The 17,631-nt window shown below is 42.1% G+C and overlaps 2 protein-coding genes across 6 annotated transcripts in view; both read right to left on the reverse strand.

Moving 5' to 3' along the window:
- Positions 1-7,005, reverse strand: part of abl2 (c-abl oncogene 2, non-receptor tyrosine kinase) — a 32,814-nt gene extending 25,809 nt beyond the window's left edge. Inside the window, exon 1 of one of the 2 annotated variants that reach the window (XM_023954582.2) lies at positions 6,205-7,005. In XM_023954582.2, the coding sequence (XP_023810350.1) occupies positions 6,205-6,427 (223 nt within the window). In that variant the 5' untranslated portion in view covers positions 6,428-7,005. The remainder of the gene's footprint in view (positions 1-6,204) is intronic. The other variant, XM_023954583.2, reaches the window with a different exon arrangement.
- Positions 7,006-7,602: 597 nt separating this feature from the next.
- On the reverse strand, positions 7,603-17,403 carry soat1 (sterol O-acyltransferase 1). Of its 4 annotated transcripts, none has more exons than XM_011474565.4 (16): positions 17,160-17,403; positions 16,805-16,970; positions 14,815-14,873; positions 12,922-13,070; positions 12,773-12,832; positions 12,580-12,687; positions 12,198-12,483; positions 11,385-11,463; positions 11,214-11,298; positions 11,078-11,123; positions 10,875-11,004; positions 10,685-10,782; positions 10,500-10,598; positions 9,254-9,389; positions 9,017-9,162; positions 7,603-8,938 (listed from the first exon to the last, which is right to left on the reverse strand). In XM_011474565.4, exons 2-16 carry the CDS (start codon positions 16,968-16,970, stop codon positions 8,873-8,875), a joined length of 1,713 nt encoding a protein of 570 aa, XP_011472867.1. In that variant the 5' UTR covers positions 17,160-17,403; the 3' UTR covers positions 7,603-8,872. The 4 variants fall into 4 exon arrangements, with proteins under 4 accessions (XP_011472867.1, XP_020558426.1, XP_011472868.1 ...); XM_020702767.3 differs by having other exon boundaries at positions 16,841-16,970; positions 17,252-17,391; XM_011474566.4 differs by having other exon boundaries at positions 17,252-17,391.
- Between the last annotated feature and the right edge of the window lie 228 nt (positions 17,404-17,631).

Below are 17,631 nucleotides of genomic sequence, written 5' to 3' on the forward strand. Positions count from 1 at the left end.
CACGGGGTGAGAACTTGGGGAGACCCCCAGATGGAGGGAGATTATCAGTGGTCTTGGATGTTTTCCATTTCCTAATAATTGCCCCCACATGTTATTTCTTCACACCAAGCTGCTTACCTGTAGAAGATCCAGTCTCCCAGCCTGGTGCAGGTCAACAATTTGGTTTCTGGTGTCCTTAGACAGCTCCTTGCTCGTAGCCATAATGGAATTTGGACTGAGACTGTGTGAGGTTGTGGACAGGAGTCTTTCTATAGATAACCAGTTCAAACAGGAGTCACTAATACAGGTAACCAGTGGAGGACAGAGGATCCTCTACAGAAGTTACAGGTCTGTGAGAGACAGAAATCTGGCTTGTTTGATGAACAAATACTTAATTTCCACCATAGTTTACAAATAAATTCTTATAAAAATCAGACAATGTGATTTTCCCTTAGTTGAGGTTTAGCTTAGGGTTGGGCGATGTCCCCTAAATTGGCAGTTGACGATGTTTGCAGTCAACCATCGGGATGGACGATGATATCGTCGGGGGGGGGGGGGGGGGGGGGGGGGGGGGTATTTTTAATTTTTCATTCTTATATATATATATATATATATATAAAATTGCCATTCGTCATTTTACTTTATTTATTTTATTTCCCAAATAAATGAGTCATCGACGATGATCCAGTCTAAACTGAGGGAAGTGACTTTAACAAAAAATCAAATAAACAGGGGTTTGATTAGACCGGTGGAGCGAGCGACCGTGTCTCTAGCAGAGAAGACGGACTTAAAGTTTTGTGCTTTAGGGGAAGTAAGGATGCTTTGTTACGTGTGGGAGACATAGGACTGTGATCCGTCCCGCAGCTCTGCGTGAAAGAGCAACCGGAATTTAGGAGAAGCGGGTCTCCCGGTAAAAGTGTGTGTCGGGCAGAGCTCGGAGCGCTAGCTGACGCAGTGTGTAAGCTTCGAAGCAGAAAGGCCGCTCAGTCCTTAGAAACCGTTCAAAAATTTGTGTTTCCAGTCGTGTCCCGACAAAATAAAGGCTGATGTTATTCCCACATATTTACGTGCAGCCAAGATGCAGATTGTAGCGTTTCACGCATGGATTTATGTTCATGCTAATGTTGTTAGCCCGTGTTAGCACACTGCTAATCCTGGCTTCCGGCTCCGTTTTTCAACAGAAAAAGCACTGACCACACGGATTAAAATGATGAGCGAACAGGCGCTTCATACTAACCGTAACATTAATAAAAGCACGTTTAGGAGATCATCTTGTATAATAATAATTAAATAACCGAGCTGACGTATCTATGTATGTATCTGCTCGGCGGAACTAAGTTTCGCTTCCGGTTTTTAAAAACACTGCTGCGCATGTGCGAATGATTTATTCCGACCGAAAGTGTGACCCATGTGAATGTTTTTTATAATCTGAAAAACTTTTTCTGGGCCCATCTACACGGTTGGATTCTGATCCGACCATTGATCCCATCAAGATATTTTGTACATGTAACCGCATCTTATGGTGTCGACTCGCAGCGTGCCGGGGGGGTGGCATCACGATGGTGTCTCTCCATCGGGATGTCAGTCAACCATCACGATAAACGATGGTATCGTCCATCGGCACAACCCTAGTTTAGCTATGATGTAAATTATAGGAATCTCGCATCTTTTTAAGTGGGAAACCTAAAAACAGCCACAATTGGTGGCTGACTAAATACTTTTTTGCCCCACTGTATATACATCATGTGGAATAAAAGGATTTACCAGTAAATTAAATTAAATTAAAAAGCATATGGGCTGAAACACAGCACTACCACCTAAAAGTATTTTTAGAGTTGTGATCACTTTTATGGAGTAAAAAGGTTACTCTCCTCTTGACTGGAGGACTGAGCACAAAGATCTGCACTTTCCCACCTCAAGAGTCTTTGTTCTATTATTGTGTACTTTGAAGAGTGAGGATCTCTGCATCCTGGATGCTATGAAAAAGGCTACTCTTGCTCTGACATCGGAGAGAACAGCGCTGTAGCGCCGCACTCACTGTGAAGTCTGTGTGTGAAGACCATTACTCTGCGAGAACCCCGTTCTGAAAGCGCTTTCTATTCCAAGAGGGGCTGTACTTTCTGTCAACTCCAGCAGTGCTGGGAGAAAACAGGCGCTAAACCTTCAGTGCTAGTGATGCTTCACATTTTTTATTCAAAACCTAAACGCGCAAACAGATGCAGAGTGTAAACAAAGGGATAATGACGACAACAACTAGATGTTTTAAAAAGAAACTGATAAATCTTACACTGTCCTCAGAAAATAAAGCAGAAATTCATCAAACGTGTGAATCATTTTTATATAAAATCAATTAAAATCAATTATGTAGGTTTCTATTGTAAGAATGTTTAGTGATTAAATTTCCAATGTTCAAGTTTAATTACTAAATATCTAACATCAGTTATTAAAAACAAAACCAACAGTTTTAGTACGTACGGCTGACAAAAGCTGAATTGTGAACTTGTGAATCCTGATTGAATCAATGTAATAGTCATAGCCTTAATAGATATCCAAAATAATGTATAAATATCACTAAAGGCCAGGGGGGAGGAAACAAAACGTGTACCGGTAAATGGACTTAAAGGCCCGTACACACCGGGATGAATATTCGCCAGGCGTTATTCGCCAGCGTTTTTCGCCACGTTTTTTGTGTTCACACCCAGGCGATTTTCGCTGACGATGAGTGGAGTGAACATGCAATTTCATTCCCTGACATTAGATGGCGCTTAATGTAAAACAGAAATACTCCTGTACACAAGGTGGCGCTGCGCAACTTTACGCTTCTTAAACTCGCTTTTCACTCAGAAGAAGAGAGCAAGTATTTACCCGCTTGTCAGAATCAAACAAAGAAAACATGAATATTTCAAGCACCAGTAGCTCCAACTGGTGCTTGGTTCGGGGATGTTTTAGAATGTCCGTCATTATTGCTTCGCGGCAGTGTAGACGCTACTTGGCGTCTATCTTCTTCGCTGGTATGTGTGCTCAGAAAGGCAGTTTTGTGTTTGAGCGCCCCCAAGTTGTGTTTTACTGTAACTTCAGAAGCTCCAGACACGTGAGCAAAAGCGCCATTCTCATTGGTCGAGTAGATTTCGACGCGACGCGTCGAAAAAAAAAAACGAACCCGAGGCGTTTTTTTTTTTGACGCTTTAACGCGTGGCGTTTTTTCGCGTCGGTGTGCACACTCTCGTTGGTGCCCTTTGTTTAGTCACGAGGCGTTAAACGTCGGCGAAAATCGCCGGCGAAATTCGTCCCGGTGTGAACAGGCCTTAAGTCAGCTGCAATCACGTTGTAGTTAAAGGGTCTATATCATGCTATTCTTAAGCCTTTTATAGTCAACCACATCCATGTACATGATTGGCACACTAAAGAACGAATTCTTTATTAAATATAAGTTTTTTCCTGTTCTTTTTCAACACGGAATTAAGACAACTTGATCACTGAAGCCCCGCCTTTCTCTCCGTGTGGGTGCCCCCCCCCATTTCATGACATCAACCTAGAGCCGGACTCACCAGCGTGTCTGCATTTCTCCCACGAAAACAAACAACAACCCTACTTTTGCAAAGATGGATTTTCACATTGTGCACAGAAAATAAAGACCAATCACCGCTAGCTACACGGAGAAAGTGGGTGTGTCTGTTGACCTGTGGGCGGGGCTGACAGCGCACTGTTACTGCAGGGGGCGGTTCCTCACTTGTCTGGACCTGCTAATTTTGTGGATTAGGAGGGGCTGGTGCTCAGAGCGCAGGTTTTTAGAGGAATGCTCAGAAATGTAAATACCACTCTGGTGTTTCTGTCATGAGAAATGAATACTTTAATACAATTAAAAGCTTATAAAGTGGATTTTGTCTGATATAGACCCTTTAAAGTCCCACTCTGATCATCCTATAATCTATGATTAAAGCGCTCCCAGTGGTCTTTTATTTATGATTATGCCGTTTTAAAGCAAAATCCAATAACCTGTTATTTTTAAAGGCATAGTCTCTGCAGAGCGGCAGTAGTTCATTAGGAATTTGCCTCTGAGTTGTGGGTGGGACTAGGGGTGTGACAATAACCGCATCACCGCAGGTTTCTTTTTGTGAACGTTTTCTTTTAAGTTCTGCATATGGTGCGTGATTGGAACTATAATAAACACATTAAACACATTCATCTGATAATTTACTTTTTCTGCTAGTCCTGTGTTCAGACTTCAAGGGTTTCTGGGGGAAACCTTTTATTACTGTTCTCCTTCACTCCCTCAGCGCTGCACACGCTCACTCTACTTACACACACACACGCAGCTTCAGCAGCACACACACATCTTCATTCTACAACAGAAGTTTCTGTCTCGCGAGGAAATACGACAAATTTACTGCGTTCTAATTACTAATTTCCATTGTATTCATTTCCATTTCAAGCTGCGTGCGTTCTTAAGTGCGCGACACGGCTGCCCGCTTAAGGATTTTGTGTTGGGGGGGGCTGTTACTGTTCTCGTTCACTCTGTAACACCAAACATGACAGCGCTGGTAGATTTAGATGAATATCACTACATGTTTTGTTTGGGAACTATTTTGTGCAGCGTAACGTTACGTGTCTGTATAAACAAAGGCGGAGCATCCTGCCCCACGTTCTTCATAGGTGTCAGGCTTCACGGCTACCGGAAAGGTGACAAAGTGTCTGCAGTCTGTTTATTACTGGGCAATAAATAATATTCTGAGAAGATGTCTGTACCAGAGAGCACAGGTGAAGCCTCGCGTGCAGCTAGAGAGCAGAAGAATCAACACGCACCCCCAACACACGTGTGTACACTCCTACCTCCTACACACGCAGCGCACTGACACACATACACAGTCATTCTACAACACCTATATAGTTAGTTCATTAGTGAGATAGGTAGTTTTTACTGCTATTTGTTATAAAAGAATAGTGTGTTGTAGCGGCTGGGTAGCTCGGTTGGTAAGGTGAGAGGCTACCATGCAGGAATCCAGGGTTTGATTCCCGGAGGGGAATGAACAACGGCACTGGGGCAATTACCACATCAAATAACATCACTCAGTGAGGGTCCTTAGGCAAGGCCCTTAATGCTACTGCCTCCCGAGCGCAATTCAGCTCCCCGCTCCCCCAGGGGACGGGTCAAACGCGGAGAAGAATTTCCCCATTGTGTGATGAATAAAGTATCAGTTATTATTATTATTATTATTAATTGTATTCATTTGCGACGGGTCAGCAGGGGATTTTGTGTTTGTGTGTGTGTGGGGGGGGTGGGGCTTCCTGCTGGTTCATCACCGCTGTGATCAAAAAACTCACACCGTCACAGCTCTAGGTGGGACTACTGGCACGGAGTAAGCCTGTCCCCATTTCCCATCATCCCTTTATTTACACTCTTTCCAGGAAAAAGAGCGACCAAAATTGGAGCTATCCAGCTGAACAGTTTACAGCCAGAGACCAGCTTGGACGAGGGAAAACAAAGACGTTCATGAATCTATTCGTCTGCAAGTGGATGCATCAGAATGGAGCAGAGCAGGGAGCCTGTGGCTGGCCGTTGTAGGTCCTACTAGTGTTTTCCAACAGTATTTTTTTCATCTGCTCCTGATTAACAATCATTTGAAAAAAGAATTACCCAGAATAACAATTTTAAGCTTAATTTTCTCTACACATTTCCTCCACCATTAGCAAAACTGTTACAATAACATGTTAATAACACAATTGAATTGATGCATATAAACAAAACAAAATATAATATCACATAAAATAATACACAAAGGAAGACATGAATAAATTGGTGTGTAAATGTGATGAAGGCAGCGGTACTCCAGTGAATTCATGGCCGGGAGTTGGTGGTTAACCTCCGGGTAGGGAAACACCGCTTCCCGGCTGGATGTCACGTGACACCCAGAGGCACCTTCACGCGCTGAGGGAGAAAAGCCCTGGATTGACCCTGCAGTGGAGCACCTTCACCTTTTCACCAACACACCTTCTCCCTCACGCAGCTTTACACGAGTCAAAGCTAGACACGAAATGTGAATTTCACGCCTAAAACCTAAATAAACGCTTAAAGGGTTGGGGACACAGAAAGCTTGAGGGTTTATAGCAGTTTCCGCTAACGCGTCGGTCGGTGTCAAAGGGAATTCGCTAGCACTCGGATAACGGAAGAAAAAACAAACGTAGGAATTCAGACAGCATCTTTACTTCCTTCATCATTCTTCTTACCTGAATGTTGCGTGAATATATTGATCCCTGGGTCGGGCGCGTTTGCTGAGGCTGCCCTGCCTGGCGGTGTCCCTGTGCTGCTACTGCCTGGTTCTCCTCGGGGTCTTCGCCCGGCTCCGCTGCCCCGGTTCCCCTTTCCCGGCTGCGGTTGTGTAGCGTGGGGTTGTGGTGGCTGCAGTCCGGTCGACGTAACCTCACCAACGCGGCCTACCTGCTGTCCCATCCCAGTAGTTTGTTTGTGAGGTCGTTTGGGACGAAGCAAGCAAACCCCCCCCGCGCGCTTCTAGTTCACATCCCCCCCCCACCAAGTTAGAACGGACTGGCCCACAATCTCCTCCTTAAAACCCTCCCCACTGAGATAACGGGAACTAGCCCGAGATGGCTAGCTAGCTAGCCTGTTAGCTAAGGTTAGCAGCTACGAGTGAAACCCACCCGAGACCGCCTGCAACAATAAAACCGCAACCTCCGCGCGTGACACGGTTTTCCTAACCGCCGTGGTTCAGACCGCACCGAATGACTAAAGTACAGCGCTCCACGAACTGGACGGGATGGGAAAGGAGACTATCAAATCCTTCTAGCCGTGGTCCAGCCGCTGCGCGCCCCCTCTGACGCCGCCATCTTTACCGCAGAACAGTGGATGTGTTGCACAAGGCGGGGGTTCGCCTCGGATGCCCGGTCAGAGCGAGCCTCCACCTCCCCAGCACCGACACGGAGCCGCTCCCAGCATTCTCTGCAAGGAGTCTGCCCACGAGAGGACCGGGATGCCGCACACCAGAAAGGAAAACGGAGAAAAAAAGAAAACACGCCTACACCCCCAAGCTATGGATTTATCCCGAAAGTCAGAGTTACTTCTTCTAAAAGCTTTTTAATCATCTACAGTGAAGTTTGGAAATTCATTTTCTAACAAACAATTTCATTCATAGATTAAAAAAAAAACCCTCATAAAAAGTATACTTCCTTGCAAATATAATTAAAACAAAAAGTTAAACCTATTGGACTTAATGTCATTCTTTATGGCACCATAACGCAAATGAAAATCCTCTTCTGTTGGTTTAAATAATTACAGTGAGAAATTTGACTTTTAATCTTTCTACAGAAACAAGCCCCAAAAGGTAGAAAAATTATGAAAAATAGTAATTTATAGTGGCTTAATACTAATTACTAGAAAAAAAATGCTAATGAAAACTTCAAAAATAAATCGAGTATCGAATTTTCTGCAAAAAACCCTGAATCTTTAACCCAAATGATGCATATTGAGTTGTCATTGGATATTTAATATTTAGTGATTTTATCTGTTCTTTGTATGGAGATTTTAAATTCTACAGGAAAAAAAACAATTTATCATTATGCATCAGATTAATGTGTTCATCTAGTAATCCTGGCATACAATAACAAAGATAAGGGAATAGACTTTTATTCCAGCAATTATTACTTTGACAGAGAACAATCATTTATGTAAAGACACAGAAAAGAGGCGTTACAACATATATAACAAAATAAATTAAATGGAAAAGTAACAGAAAATCAATCAAAAATCAAATTTTTAGTCAACAGATTCTTTACAATTTGATATTATTGTGAACAAAAAGAGACACTCATCTGACAAAAGTATCCAAATGATGTCAAAAATGTCTTTACATGTTTAAAAGTGTTAGTTTGAGTTCATAATACAAAGTTTTGTCATGTGGGGAAACGTCACTCAAAATGAATCTTCACTACATTCGAGGTGCTGCTATAGCGCCACCTTGTGGTCATTATAGCACACATAGAATCAACGTTTTAAAGAGCATCAGAAAAATCCCTGAAATGCAACATTTTTTTTTAAAATGTGCAATGACTTTCCATAGAAAATATAATCTTCTTCAATACCACACAGCAAACCGGTATGAAATAGGACGACAGCAGAAAATATGGTAGCCCTGGCTGCTGAAGCATCACCGTGTTTGTTGGAACATTCTGGCAGCCTTTAAATCTCACAGTTGTACTTATTTCAGTGATTTCACATAGCAGCTAACATCTGCTGACATGTGCTTCCAAAACACATTTAGTTCATAGAGAATCACCAATTCAGATTGAAACAGCACAGCCAGCAGCCCTACATTTGGGTTCACCGACTTCAGTGTTAAAGTCCTGATTTGATTACTAAGGTTACCAACAAATTACCCAGAAATCCCGAGACAAAGACAGCAGGTGTGGCACCTCTTGCTTATTAGGTTCAAACAGCTGGACACACGTGTTAACCCCTCTTTTTTTGGCACTAAAAGTAAATGTTTCAGTCTACATGTGTAAACCACCAAAGAGTGATTGCAAAAAGCCAATTCTGTCTGCGTTCAGCTGCCGTGAGTCAATATTGCCGCGATCTTGTTGGCACAAAGAGGGTTTTCACAGTCGATCTACTCAAAGAGACAACTTAAAAAATACAAACAGTACATAAGTACATGGAAGAAGGTGCTTACAGGTACTTCTTTGTGATGTCTGACAAACACATAAGGCATCAGTGACGGTGCTGTTTTTGGCATTTCAGCAGAAGCTTTGCCATACATTCTTACAGACTTCCAACTTTAGTGCAAAGACAAGAAAAAACCATAAATATTTAAATTAACAGAAACCCTCCAGTGATCAGGACTAGCACTACGTCTTACTATAATCCCAGTCGAGTCAAAACTCTTCAGTCTGTCCTTAAGCCCGTTTGACAGCTCCAGGACCGAGGAGTAACCCACTCCAGAAAAGACGGCTGAAACAGAAACGTCCTCACGTCAGGATGCGTCTTTCCTTCCGCTAGCAAGTACTTCTGAACAAGTCATGTTGTTACCTCCTTCACAGGACAGTATCTCTGAGCGTACCACTCCTGGGAGTACAGACAGATGATCACGCCCTGACCCAGGAACAGAGCCGTCCACATGATGACGTTCCAGATGGGGCCTTTCCGTCGGTCATGCAGGATGAAGTTGAACATCACTGGGAATGAAATGGAGACAGAAAGACAAAGATTCAGGAGTTTTGTGGCTGAGAGGCAGTGATGCCCGATTCCTTCAGTCATTCTTCTTACTTCCAAAACACATGAAGAGGCAGAAGAGCACGGGGTAAAAGAAGCCGAAGCACACGGCTAGAATGTACTCATGGACCACGGCGGAGATGGTGAAGACGAAGAGCATGGCGGCTAGTCTGAAACGCTTCTGAGAAATCTGAAACGCCAAATAATAAACAGTTTCAAGTTGAAATCTCATGTAGGAATTAAAAAGAAAATCTTCAGGCAATTCACAAAAAATATCAGATATTTTTAAAAGAAATCATTTTTTACCTTTTTATAAAAGGACTCACTTTAACTCAACAACATATTGTTGGAAGTCTTTTTACCCATCAAATTAACATTTTAATCTGCAGTTTAACTGTCCTTAGTTTGCAGTTTTATATGTAATAAAGAGAAAAAAAGGTCAATTTCTACTTTCTTTACTTTTTTAAATGAAAGTGAAAACATATTGATGAAAATGTTGACACCATAACTCAAATAGATAAGATTTCCCTAAATTTGACATTTATGTTTTATTTTTAATGAGAGAATAAAAGCATACATTTAAAATGAAATTGATTTAGTTTTGCTTTTGACCCTGGAGAACGCAAGAACACGTTTTATTCTGGGCGTCTAAAGTTAATTTGACAAGTTTTGTTGTTTGATATTTTTAGTAGCAGCAATTGATGGCAGCCAAAGAAGAAGAAAAAAGAAAAGAAACAGAAAACAATGACTAAAATCTGAGAAACATTGATCCGGTTTCAGGTCCTCCAGGCTTCAAATCATTTAGTGAAACAGAAGAAAACTGTGATGGTTTCATAATAAATTAAAATATGCCAAATGTTTTTTATTTTTAGTTACAGAACACAAATGTAAATTAAATTCTGAACTCAAAAAAATCATTAATAAACTGAAAAACAAAATTGATGCATTAAAAAAAAAACCTATGAAGAATTGAATAAGAATTTTCCTTACGAGTGAATTAAAACAGTTCTAGATACTTACATGTTTTTTGTATAAGAATATATAAGTATAATTTACTACACAGTATTTTATTTGGACATCAAACAAACGTGTCAAAAATCTACAAGTTAATATTGGCAAAGAAATGACTGACAAACTTAGAGAAATAAACTTTACACCTGCCAGGAATGTGTTGGGAAATGTTGTATTTCTGTTAAAGTTTTATTCTAAACTTTAAAATGACAAACTTCCTATAAATCCAGATAAAAACATTTGATTGCAGATTAAACGTTTGACCTCTATGGGTTAAGAAAAGACTCACCAACAGGAAATCTCTGTAGACGTAGTAATACAGCCAGTCGTGCACCACCACGTTCCAAGTTCGATAGTAATTTGCAAAAGAGGTTGAATTCCACCAGTCCTGAATCAGAGCAAAGCCGTTTTAAGTGTCGATTACCACCTTAAACACCTCCTTAAACATGTTCTTAGTCAAAGGGAGAGCAGGACCTTGTAAAACATTCTGTCTGCAAAGCGAAGCATCTCTGCAAAAGCATTGAGCCAGCAGTGCAGGAAAGCAAAAAATGCCAGCAGGAGAACCAAAACTCCTAAAAGGAAACACAAAAAAATAATAATAAGAAGAAAAAAACTCAAACATGAAGCATGACCTACAGCTGCTGGGGCGTCACGTAAGCTCTACCTGGCAGGATGGAGTTGAAGACACAGAGGACCATCGCCCTCAGATCCAAAAACTGCAGACTGATGCTGCGGAACTGCGGGATGCACAGCCGCACGAACACGTAGTAGGCATAACAGAGGCAGCCCAGGACCTGAGGACGGAGGGGAGGGGGTTAAACACATCCGATAAACCTCATGCTGTGCAGGGAAAACACGGCAGCGTACCTGAAGAAAGTTGGAGGCCACATAGCTCCATCTTGTAACAGGGTTCCTGAATGGAGACAAGGTTTACCGGATTGACAGGAAAAAAACGTTGTCAGTTTAGTAAATGAATGACAGAGACGCTGTGACCGGAGAGAACCTTGGATATTTGTCTCTGTAGATAAGAGTCGGGGCAAACAGGAAGTAGAGGTACTGAGAGACCTGAGGGACGGCTGGACCAGGACCTGATGGCAATTTAGAAGATAAATGCCAAAACTGGAATTCTGAATGATTAAACAGGCAAAATGGTTCTGAATCAAGAGTTACACACTTGTCTTATCCTTTGCCCAGGAGAGGACTTTTGGAACGTTCTCCCTGACAAACGAATGCGCTTTCATCATTAAACGAACCTGAAACCAGAAATGAAAAAAAGAAAAATTAATTTATGGTTTTTTTTTAATGTTGTTTTTTTCTTCAATGAATTGTGATCTTCACTGGTGTCCATGGATTACATTAAACCTTTGCACCTTTATCCACCTTTGTCATGGTAGGGAGAACACGTCAATGGAAGGGGGGGGGTCATCTAGACCCCACAAGATAACACAAGGGTTATGGATTCACTTTGGTTGTGCTTACTGATGTCAGAGAGCTACACAGTCTATTTTTTTAATAAGTTTCAAAGGTGTTATAGTAAATACGCTAAAGCGACAAATGTGTAACATTGTCGGACTGCGTTTGGAGTAACAGGCCGTATGATATTGTGAATCTTCTAACCAGGATATGAGTTCTAGAATTATAATTATGATTATCGGTTAGTAAAGTCTGACTGATGGATGGACTCACCTCCCACTCGTGTCTCCCATATGACATAACTTCAAAATCAGACTATCGAGGTTGCGCTCTATAGTATAGAAAATGCGAGATTTGTAATGTAGAAAAAACACTGGGGGGGGGGGCATGAGCTCCCAGCAACGGCGAAGGGAACCGGGTTGGGGGTGTGCCACACCAGTGGTCCCGCCCACACCAGTGGTCCCGCCCACACCAGTTTGAACAGAAATTGAGTTTTTTTTTTTACATTTGGCTAAAAAGACCACTGAAGTGGGGACTTTAACGCAATAAAAAACCTGCCTCCCGTTTCACTCACCTGTTCAATAATGATGATGAAGCAGGATGCCGGCGGTAAGCTGTTGGTCACAACGACATACGCAGGAAGCAGTCCCAGACCCAGAACTTGATACAGCAGGAACGCAGAACCCAACAGCAGACTGGACACCCTGGGGTGGCCATAGGAGCCCGACTGGCTCTGAGCCCACAGGTGGAACAGGGTGTAGGGCACCAGAAACACAGACAGGAACATGCACATCCACGTGCACACCACTAGAGGGAACTGGCCAAACGCATAAACCAGCAGGTCAAAGTCCAGCACCAACCTGAGACAAAAGACCACAAGTTTCTGTGTCTTTTCTGATAAGGTCAGCCACTGTGCACCTGGACACAAAAGGAAACTCAAGGTAGCTTCATATTACCTGCCTTCATCAATAAAATCTACCACAAGTGTGCTGAGGATGAAGAGGATGAGCAGCGCGATGAACATGTGGTAGATGGTCCTGATGTGGTCCACTTCAAAAAGCTCACTGCAGAAGAACGGAGGAACGTTTGAGCAGCAGAATGAATGAACGACCTCCGGAGCACAGAGAAATGTTTGATGCACCAACTTACTCAAGAAGAGACCTCCTGTTTGTGAAATGCTTGCCCTCCCCGTGAGGAGGGCGAAAGTGACTGCAGGACACAACCGTGGGGGGGGGAATATTACAAACGTGGTCAGAAAAAAATGGAGCTGGAGGAGTATTTTCTGTGTTCAGGTGTACCCGAGCTTGGCCCTCTCCCTATCCGACATGGGGGGGGAGAAGGCTGCAGGCACAGAGGAACGCTCCAGGCTGGACGACTCCTCTAGAAGATGATCCACCAAGTCGCTGACCTGGCTGTCAAACTGACGCAGAAGGTCATTCTTCAGGTGCTGAAAACCAAAAACGTTTGTGCAAATGAGGAACACAAGGAAAATAAAAATTATAACATAGAAAATTCGTGGAAACTAGGAGGAGCTGCTTTTCCAGAGGAAACTACAGGATTGAATGCTATATCACTGAATGAAAATGAAACTTAAAGGGTAATAACTGGCACAAATTTTTTTTATAAACAAATGATAAAAGTTGACCTTCAATAAAGTGAAAAACAGCACAATAAGAAATGCCAGAGCCGGGTATCGAACCAGCGAGCTTCTGCTCCAAGGATTCCCCATGCGTTTCAATGGAGACAGAAATCCTGGAAATCCTAGAAAAGTTCAAGGATTTGAAGGACCAAAAGTCATAGCAGGAAAAAACTGAAAGATCTGAACATTTGAATAGTTGAATGGTTGAAATAGATGAACAATAGGAGATAAGCAGGGAAAAAATGGATGAAGATATCAGAATAAAGAAAGAGAAACAGGAAAACAATGACTGAAGGATTTATAGCATTCAGCTTTATTGTATTCAACCCATAAGATGATGAGAAATTTAAAGATGCTGTGTACGGACAGAACGTTGTTTTGGTATATTCTAGAAATAATTCTAGAATATACCAATATTCTAGAAAAGCAGAAGATAATTTTGGAATTTTATTCATGCAGCAGCATTTTTCAGATTTGTATTTAATCAGGAGGACAGTTTTGATTCATAAACATGTTGCATAAAAAAATATATGTATAATAACTGGAAAGGCTAAAGTGAAATTGTCCGTCTCGTATTTCAGTTTAGTACATTAAATCTCACTTCAGGACGATCTTTAGCGCTGAAACTCTTAAACAACATTACACGCTTCAAACCTCTGTCTGTTTAAATGGACAGATAAAGATAAATCTGTTTTAGTCAAACATAAAATCTATTTTTCTTCAAACAAACGTACACTTGTGTTAAGAAAGAAACATGTCCACTGCCTTATTTACATTTGACCCCAAAATCTGCAAATTTGCTTCATCAGAGACAAAAAAAAGTCACAAGTCCTTTCATTTCTAAACACACACATGGTTTAAACTGCTGAGCTAATCCTCATTATGACCCACTTGCCTGTTAGCAAGTCTGAAAAGCATCTTTGTAGAACAACCGAGCAGCAAAAGTTACGGTTATTAGAGCAAAAAGGGTCGTGAGAACAATTTCAAAAATGACGTCTGTTTCACAGTCACATGCTGTGGTACGTTGGTTTTCCAAAATCTTGTTTTTTTCCACCAAATTAAGCATTTTCTGTCCTTAATTTAGGTCATTCTGCCATTTTTAAAAGCATATTGTGTGTGTAGGAATGTTTTTTTATTGCCTTGCTGTCATTAAAAATAAATAAATAAGAGGAACATAATAATTACAGAGGTATTTAATGTTTAAAACGCGTAGAGTAAGAACAATAAGAAAATGGAGATGTCCGTCTGTTTTTGGAACAAAAAGATCTGAAATACTGTAAAAACCAAACAACACAGGAGGTTACTGTTAAAATATCAAATAACTAGTGAAACCTATTAACATCTGAGTGTGTGTACAAGAATATGTCTTTGGTGACATCTTTTATGTTTGTTGCATATTTATGAACTCTCTGTCTCTAAGAACCGAATCCTTGTTTTTGTTTGCCACAGTCCTTTTTGGTTGATTTCTGCTCAAAAGTACCAAAAATGCGACGTCTTTTTCAACTTTAAAGCAAACTCGTCATCAACTTAACCATGTGGCTAATTCACTAACCTCTGCCTTCCTCTTTAGTTGCATCTTTTTGCTGATGACACCGTCTGCTTCAATGATCCCTGTGAGGACAACAGCACATAAAGTACATTTACTTTAATGTGACAACACAGCTTTCCCATCAATAACGGAGTCAGAATCCCAGAAAACCTGGTCCACATCAGTGAACGTCACTCAACTTGCTAAACGTCTGGAATTAACGTTTGTTTTCCAATACGACGAACAGAAAGGAAAGTTTTTCCTTTCAACTGCGGTTGAAAACGTGTCCTTCCTGCAAAAACACACCTCATCAACTTGTTTGTTTTTATGATAAATTCTATTAAAACAGCGCCGCCTACAGGTAAAGATTCAATATGGCTCCTACACTTCCTATCTGCAGCCAACAGGTGCAGCTTAGCAGGCCAGCAGACTTTCAAACAGTTATCAACATTTTAAAATGATCAGGCAATAAAACAGATTTGTCAAAGTTCTGGGAAGTTTGGTCTTCAGTGGTTAAAGTTCAATACGAGTCATTTAGTCCTGACAGCTGCCTGATCTTTAGAAGTGGACTCCTTTCAAATAAAAAGCAGAACTCCACCCAAATCTTGAAGGGCAAAGTCTTGTTTTTTTTAAGGACAGCAGCAGAACTGCACCCATCTCAAAAGATGACAGAATGGCGTTGGCGTGGAGTAAGCCTTCCCATCATCCCCTTGTTTACGCTCTCTCACGCTAGCTTACAGCCCCAACCTAACACTGCTGATGCAACCAAACGGGCGAACAACATTGAAGCCGTACAGTTTTGAGCCAGATGCCAGTTTGAGCGAGGAAAGCAAAGACCTACACGGATCGGTTAGCCGCAGGGGTGGGCAATTCCAGGCCTCGAGGGCCGGTGTGTCTGCATGATTTCCAGATACTCTTGCCCTACTCATGGCTGATTACCTGGTTCAGGTGTGTCCAGCCAATCAGAACATGCCAGAGCAGGGTGTGTTGGGAAACATGCAGGACTGCGGCCCTCAGTGCCCACCTCTGGGTTAGCGGATGCATCGGAATGGAGCAGAGCCGGGAGCTTGTGGCCCGCTGATGGTGGTTTGTAACAACTTCAAGATGTTGCCCTTCTGCTACTAGTTTACCATGATTTGAATGAAAAGAATACTATACAGAATACTATACAGACAGAAATGTGGTTTTAAGCTTGATTTTCTTTATACATGACCTTCACCATGAGAAAAATGCTACAAGAACATGTTAGAAATGCAAATTGACAGAGTGGGACTCTATAGGGCCAATACTAAGCCTTTCAGATTAAACTATATCCATGTATATGATAAGATATTACCTTTGGCACACTGAAGAATGATTTTTAATGAAATAGTTATTTTCGCAGCTCATTTTCCTACCCGGAAGTAAGACAACTGTGTCTCCAAGGCTCCGCCTTTCCCTCCTTGTGGGTGACGCCCATTTCAGGACGTCACCTCAGATTCAACCTCGTCAGCGTTTCTCCCACCAAAACAAACAAAATCCCAACTTTTGTTCGTATTCTTCATGTAAAATAAGAACGTTTAGCTAGCTCCACAGAGAAAGTGGGTGTGTGCGTTAGCCTGGGGGCGGGGCTGGCAGTGCAGACTCTTCCTGGAAGGGGCGGTCCCTCACTTTGTGACGTCACAAAGTGAGGGACCGCTTATTTTCGTGGATTGGGAGGGGCTGGTGCTCAGGTTTTTAGAGGAATACTCAAATAGGTGTGAATGGATCAAAATACCACGTTGGAGTTGTTTTTTGAGAGAAATTTACATGATTATACACTTAAAAAAAAAAAATTTTGAGTGATATAGGCCCTTAAATAAAAACTGCATCATCATTCAGTTCATTATAAACCAAAGTGTATTTGTTTAAGAAGGGGAATTATTGGAAACCAAACTCAACAACAGAATTTGAATGAATGTCGTAGTTTGGCTGTGATAAATAAATCCATTTAAATGAAGTAAACATGCAGAAACAGACTGAAGCTGTGACTGACCGTCCGCAGTTTCCTGAATCCGGTCAGACTGCTCACCGTTGCTGAGGATGTGGCTTCCTCCGTTGCTTTGCTGCTCATTTCCGGGATCAGGTCCCCGGTCCGAGCCCGGCATTTGGGGGATGGCTCCGTTGCGAGACCGGAGGATATTGTCGGTCCCGTTCTCCATCTACGGAAGCAAACCGGATGAATGTGAATCTCAGGAACAAAAACAGCCCAGTTTAAAAAAATGACAACAATGTAATCGGTCACACGATGAAGCTGGGCTGATTACATAAAAACGTTCACGTTTGCCTCACTGAGTATCCGGATACTATCCGGTAGTGAGCAGTACACAGATTGAGGAAAAGCTAGTCACCTGACTGACCGAGGAATACCGAACAGGGCTACGCCTGTTGCAGAAACAAAACAGGGATAAAAAAAGCTCTTTCTTGAATCTTCCGGTCCTTCCTTTCTGTGGATTCCGCCTCGGAAAGCTCGCAGACAGACGAACCGGTCCGCCCGTCACGGCAGAACGAACCTCTGCTCTACCTTCACCACACAAACAGGATGAAATGATGAGCGGCGCCTCCTGATTGGCTGGGAGGCTCTCCTCCTTCTGACGTCACCTGCGTCTCAAAACCGCCAAAACCAATTAGGAAGAATGAAAAATCGACATATTAGCAATAATATAAGGTTAATTTTGGATTTATTAGACTATTCAGAACACATTGATTCTGAAGCACTCATTCTTTTTTTAGACTTTTACAAAGCCTTCGACACTGTAGAAAATCCCTTTCTCTATCTTCTTCCACTTTCGGCTTCTCCCATCAGGGGTCGCCACAGCGAAC

The sequence above is a fragment of the Oryzias latipes genome, chromosome 4 (assembly GCF_053564925.1).
Source record: "Oryzias latipes strain Hd-rR chromosome 4, Olatipes_Hd-rR_3.1".
NCBI classification, from domain to species: domain Eukaryota; kingdom Metazoa; phylum Chordata; class Actinopteri; order Beloniformes; family Adrianichthyidae; genus Oryzias; species Oryzias latipes.

Bases quoted from the DNA above. Each gene is read 5' to 3' on its own strand.
- soat1 (XM_011474565.4), bottom strand. From the start codon at position 16,970: ATGGAGAACGGGACCGACAATATCCTCCGGTCTCGCAACGGAGCCATC. The intron at 11,005-11,077 runs GTACGCTGCCGT...CTCCGTCCTCAG, and splicing joins TGGCCTCCAACTTTCTTCAG to GTCCTGGGCTGCCTCTGTTA. The intron at 10,599-10,684 runs GTCCTGCTCTCC...GCTCTGATTCAG, and splicing joins CAGACAGAATGTTTTACAAG to GACTGGTGGAATTCAACCTC.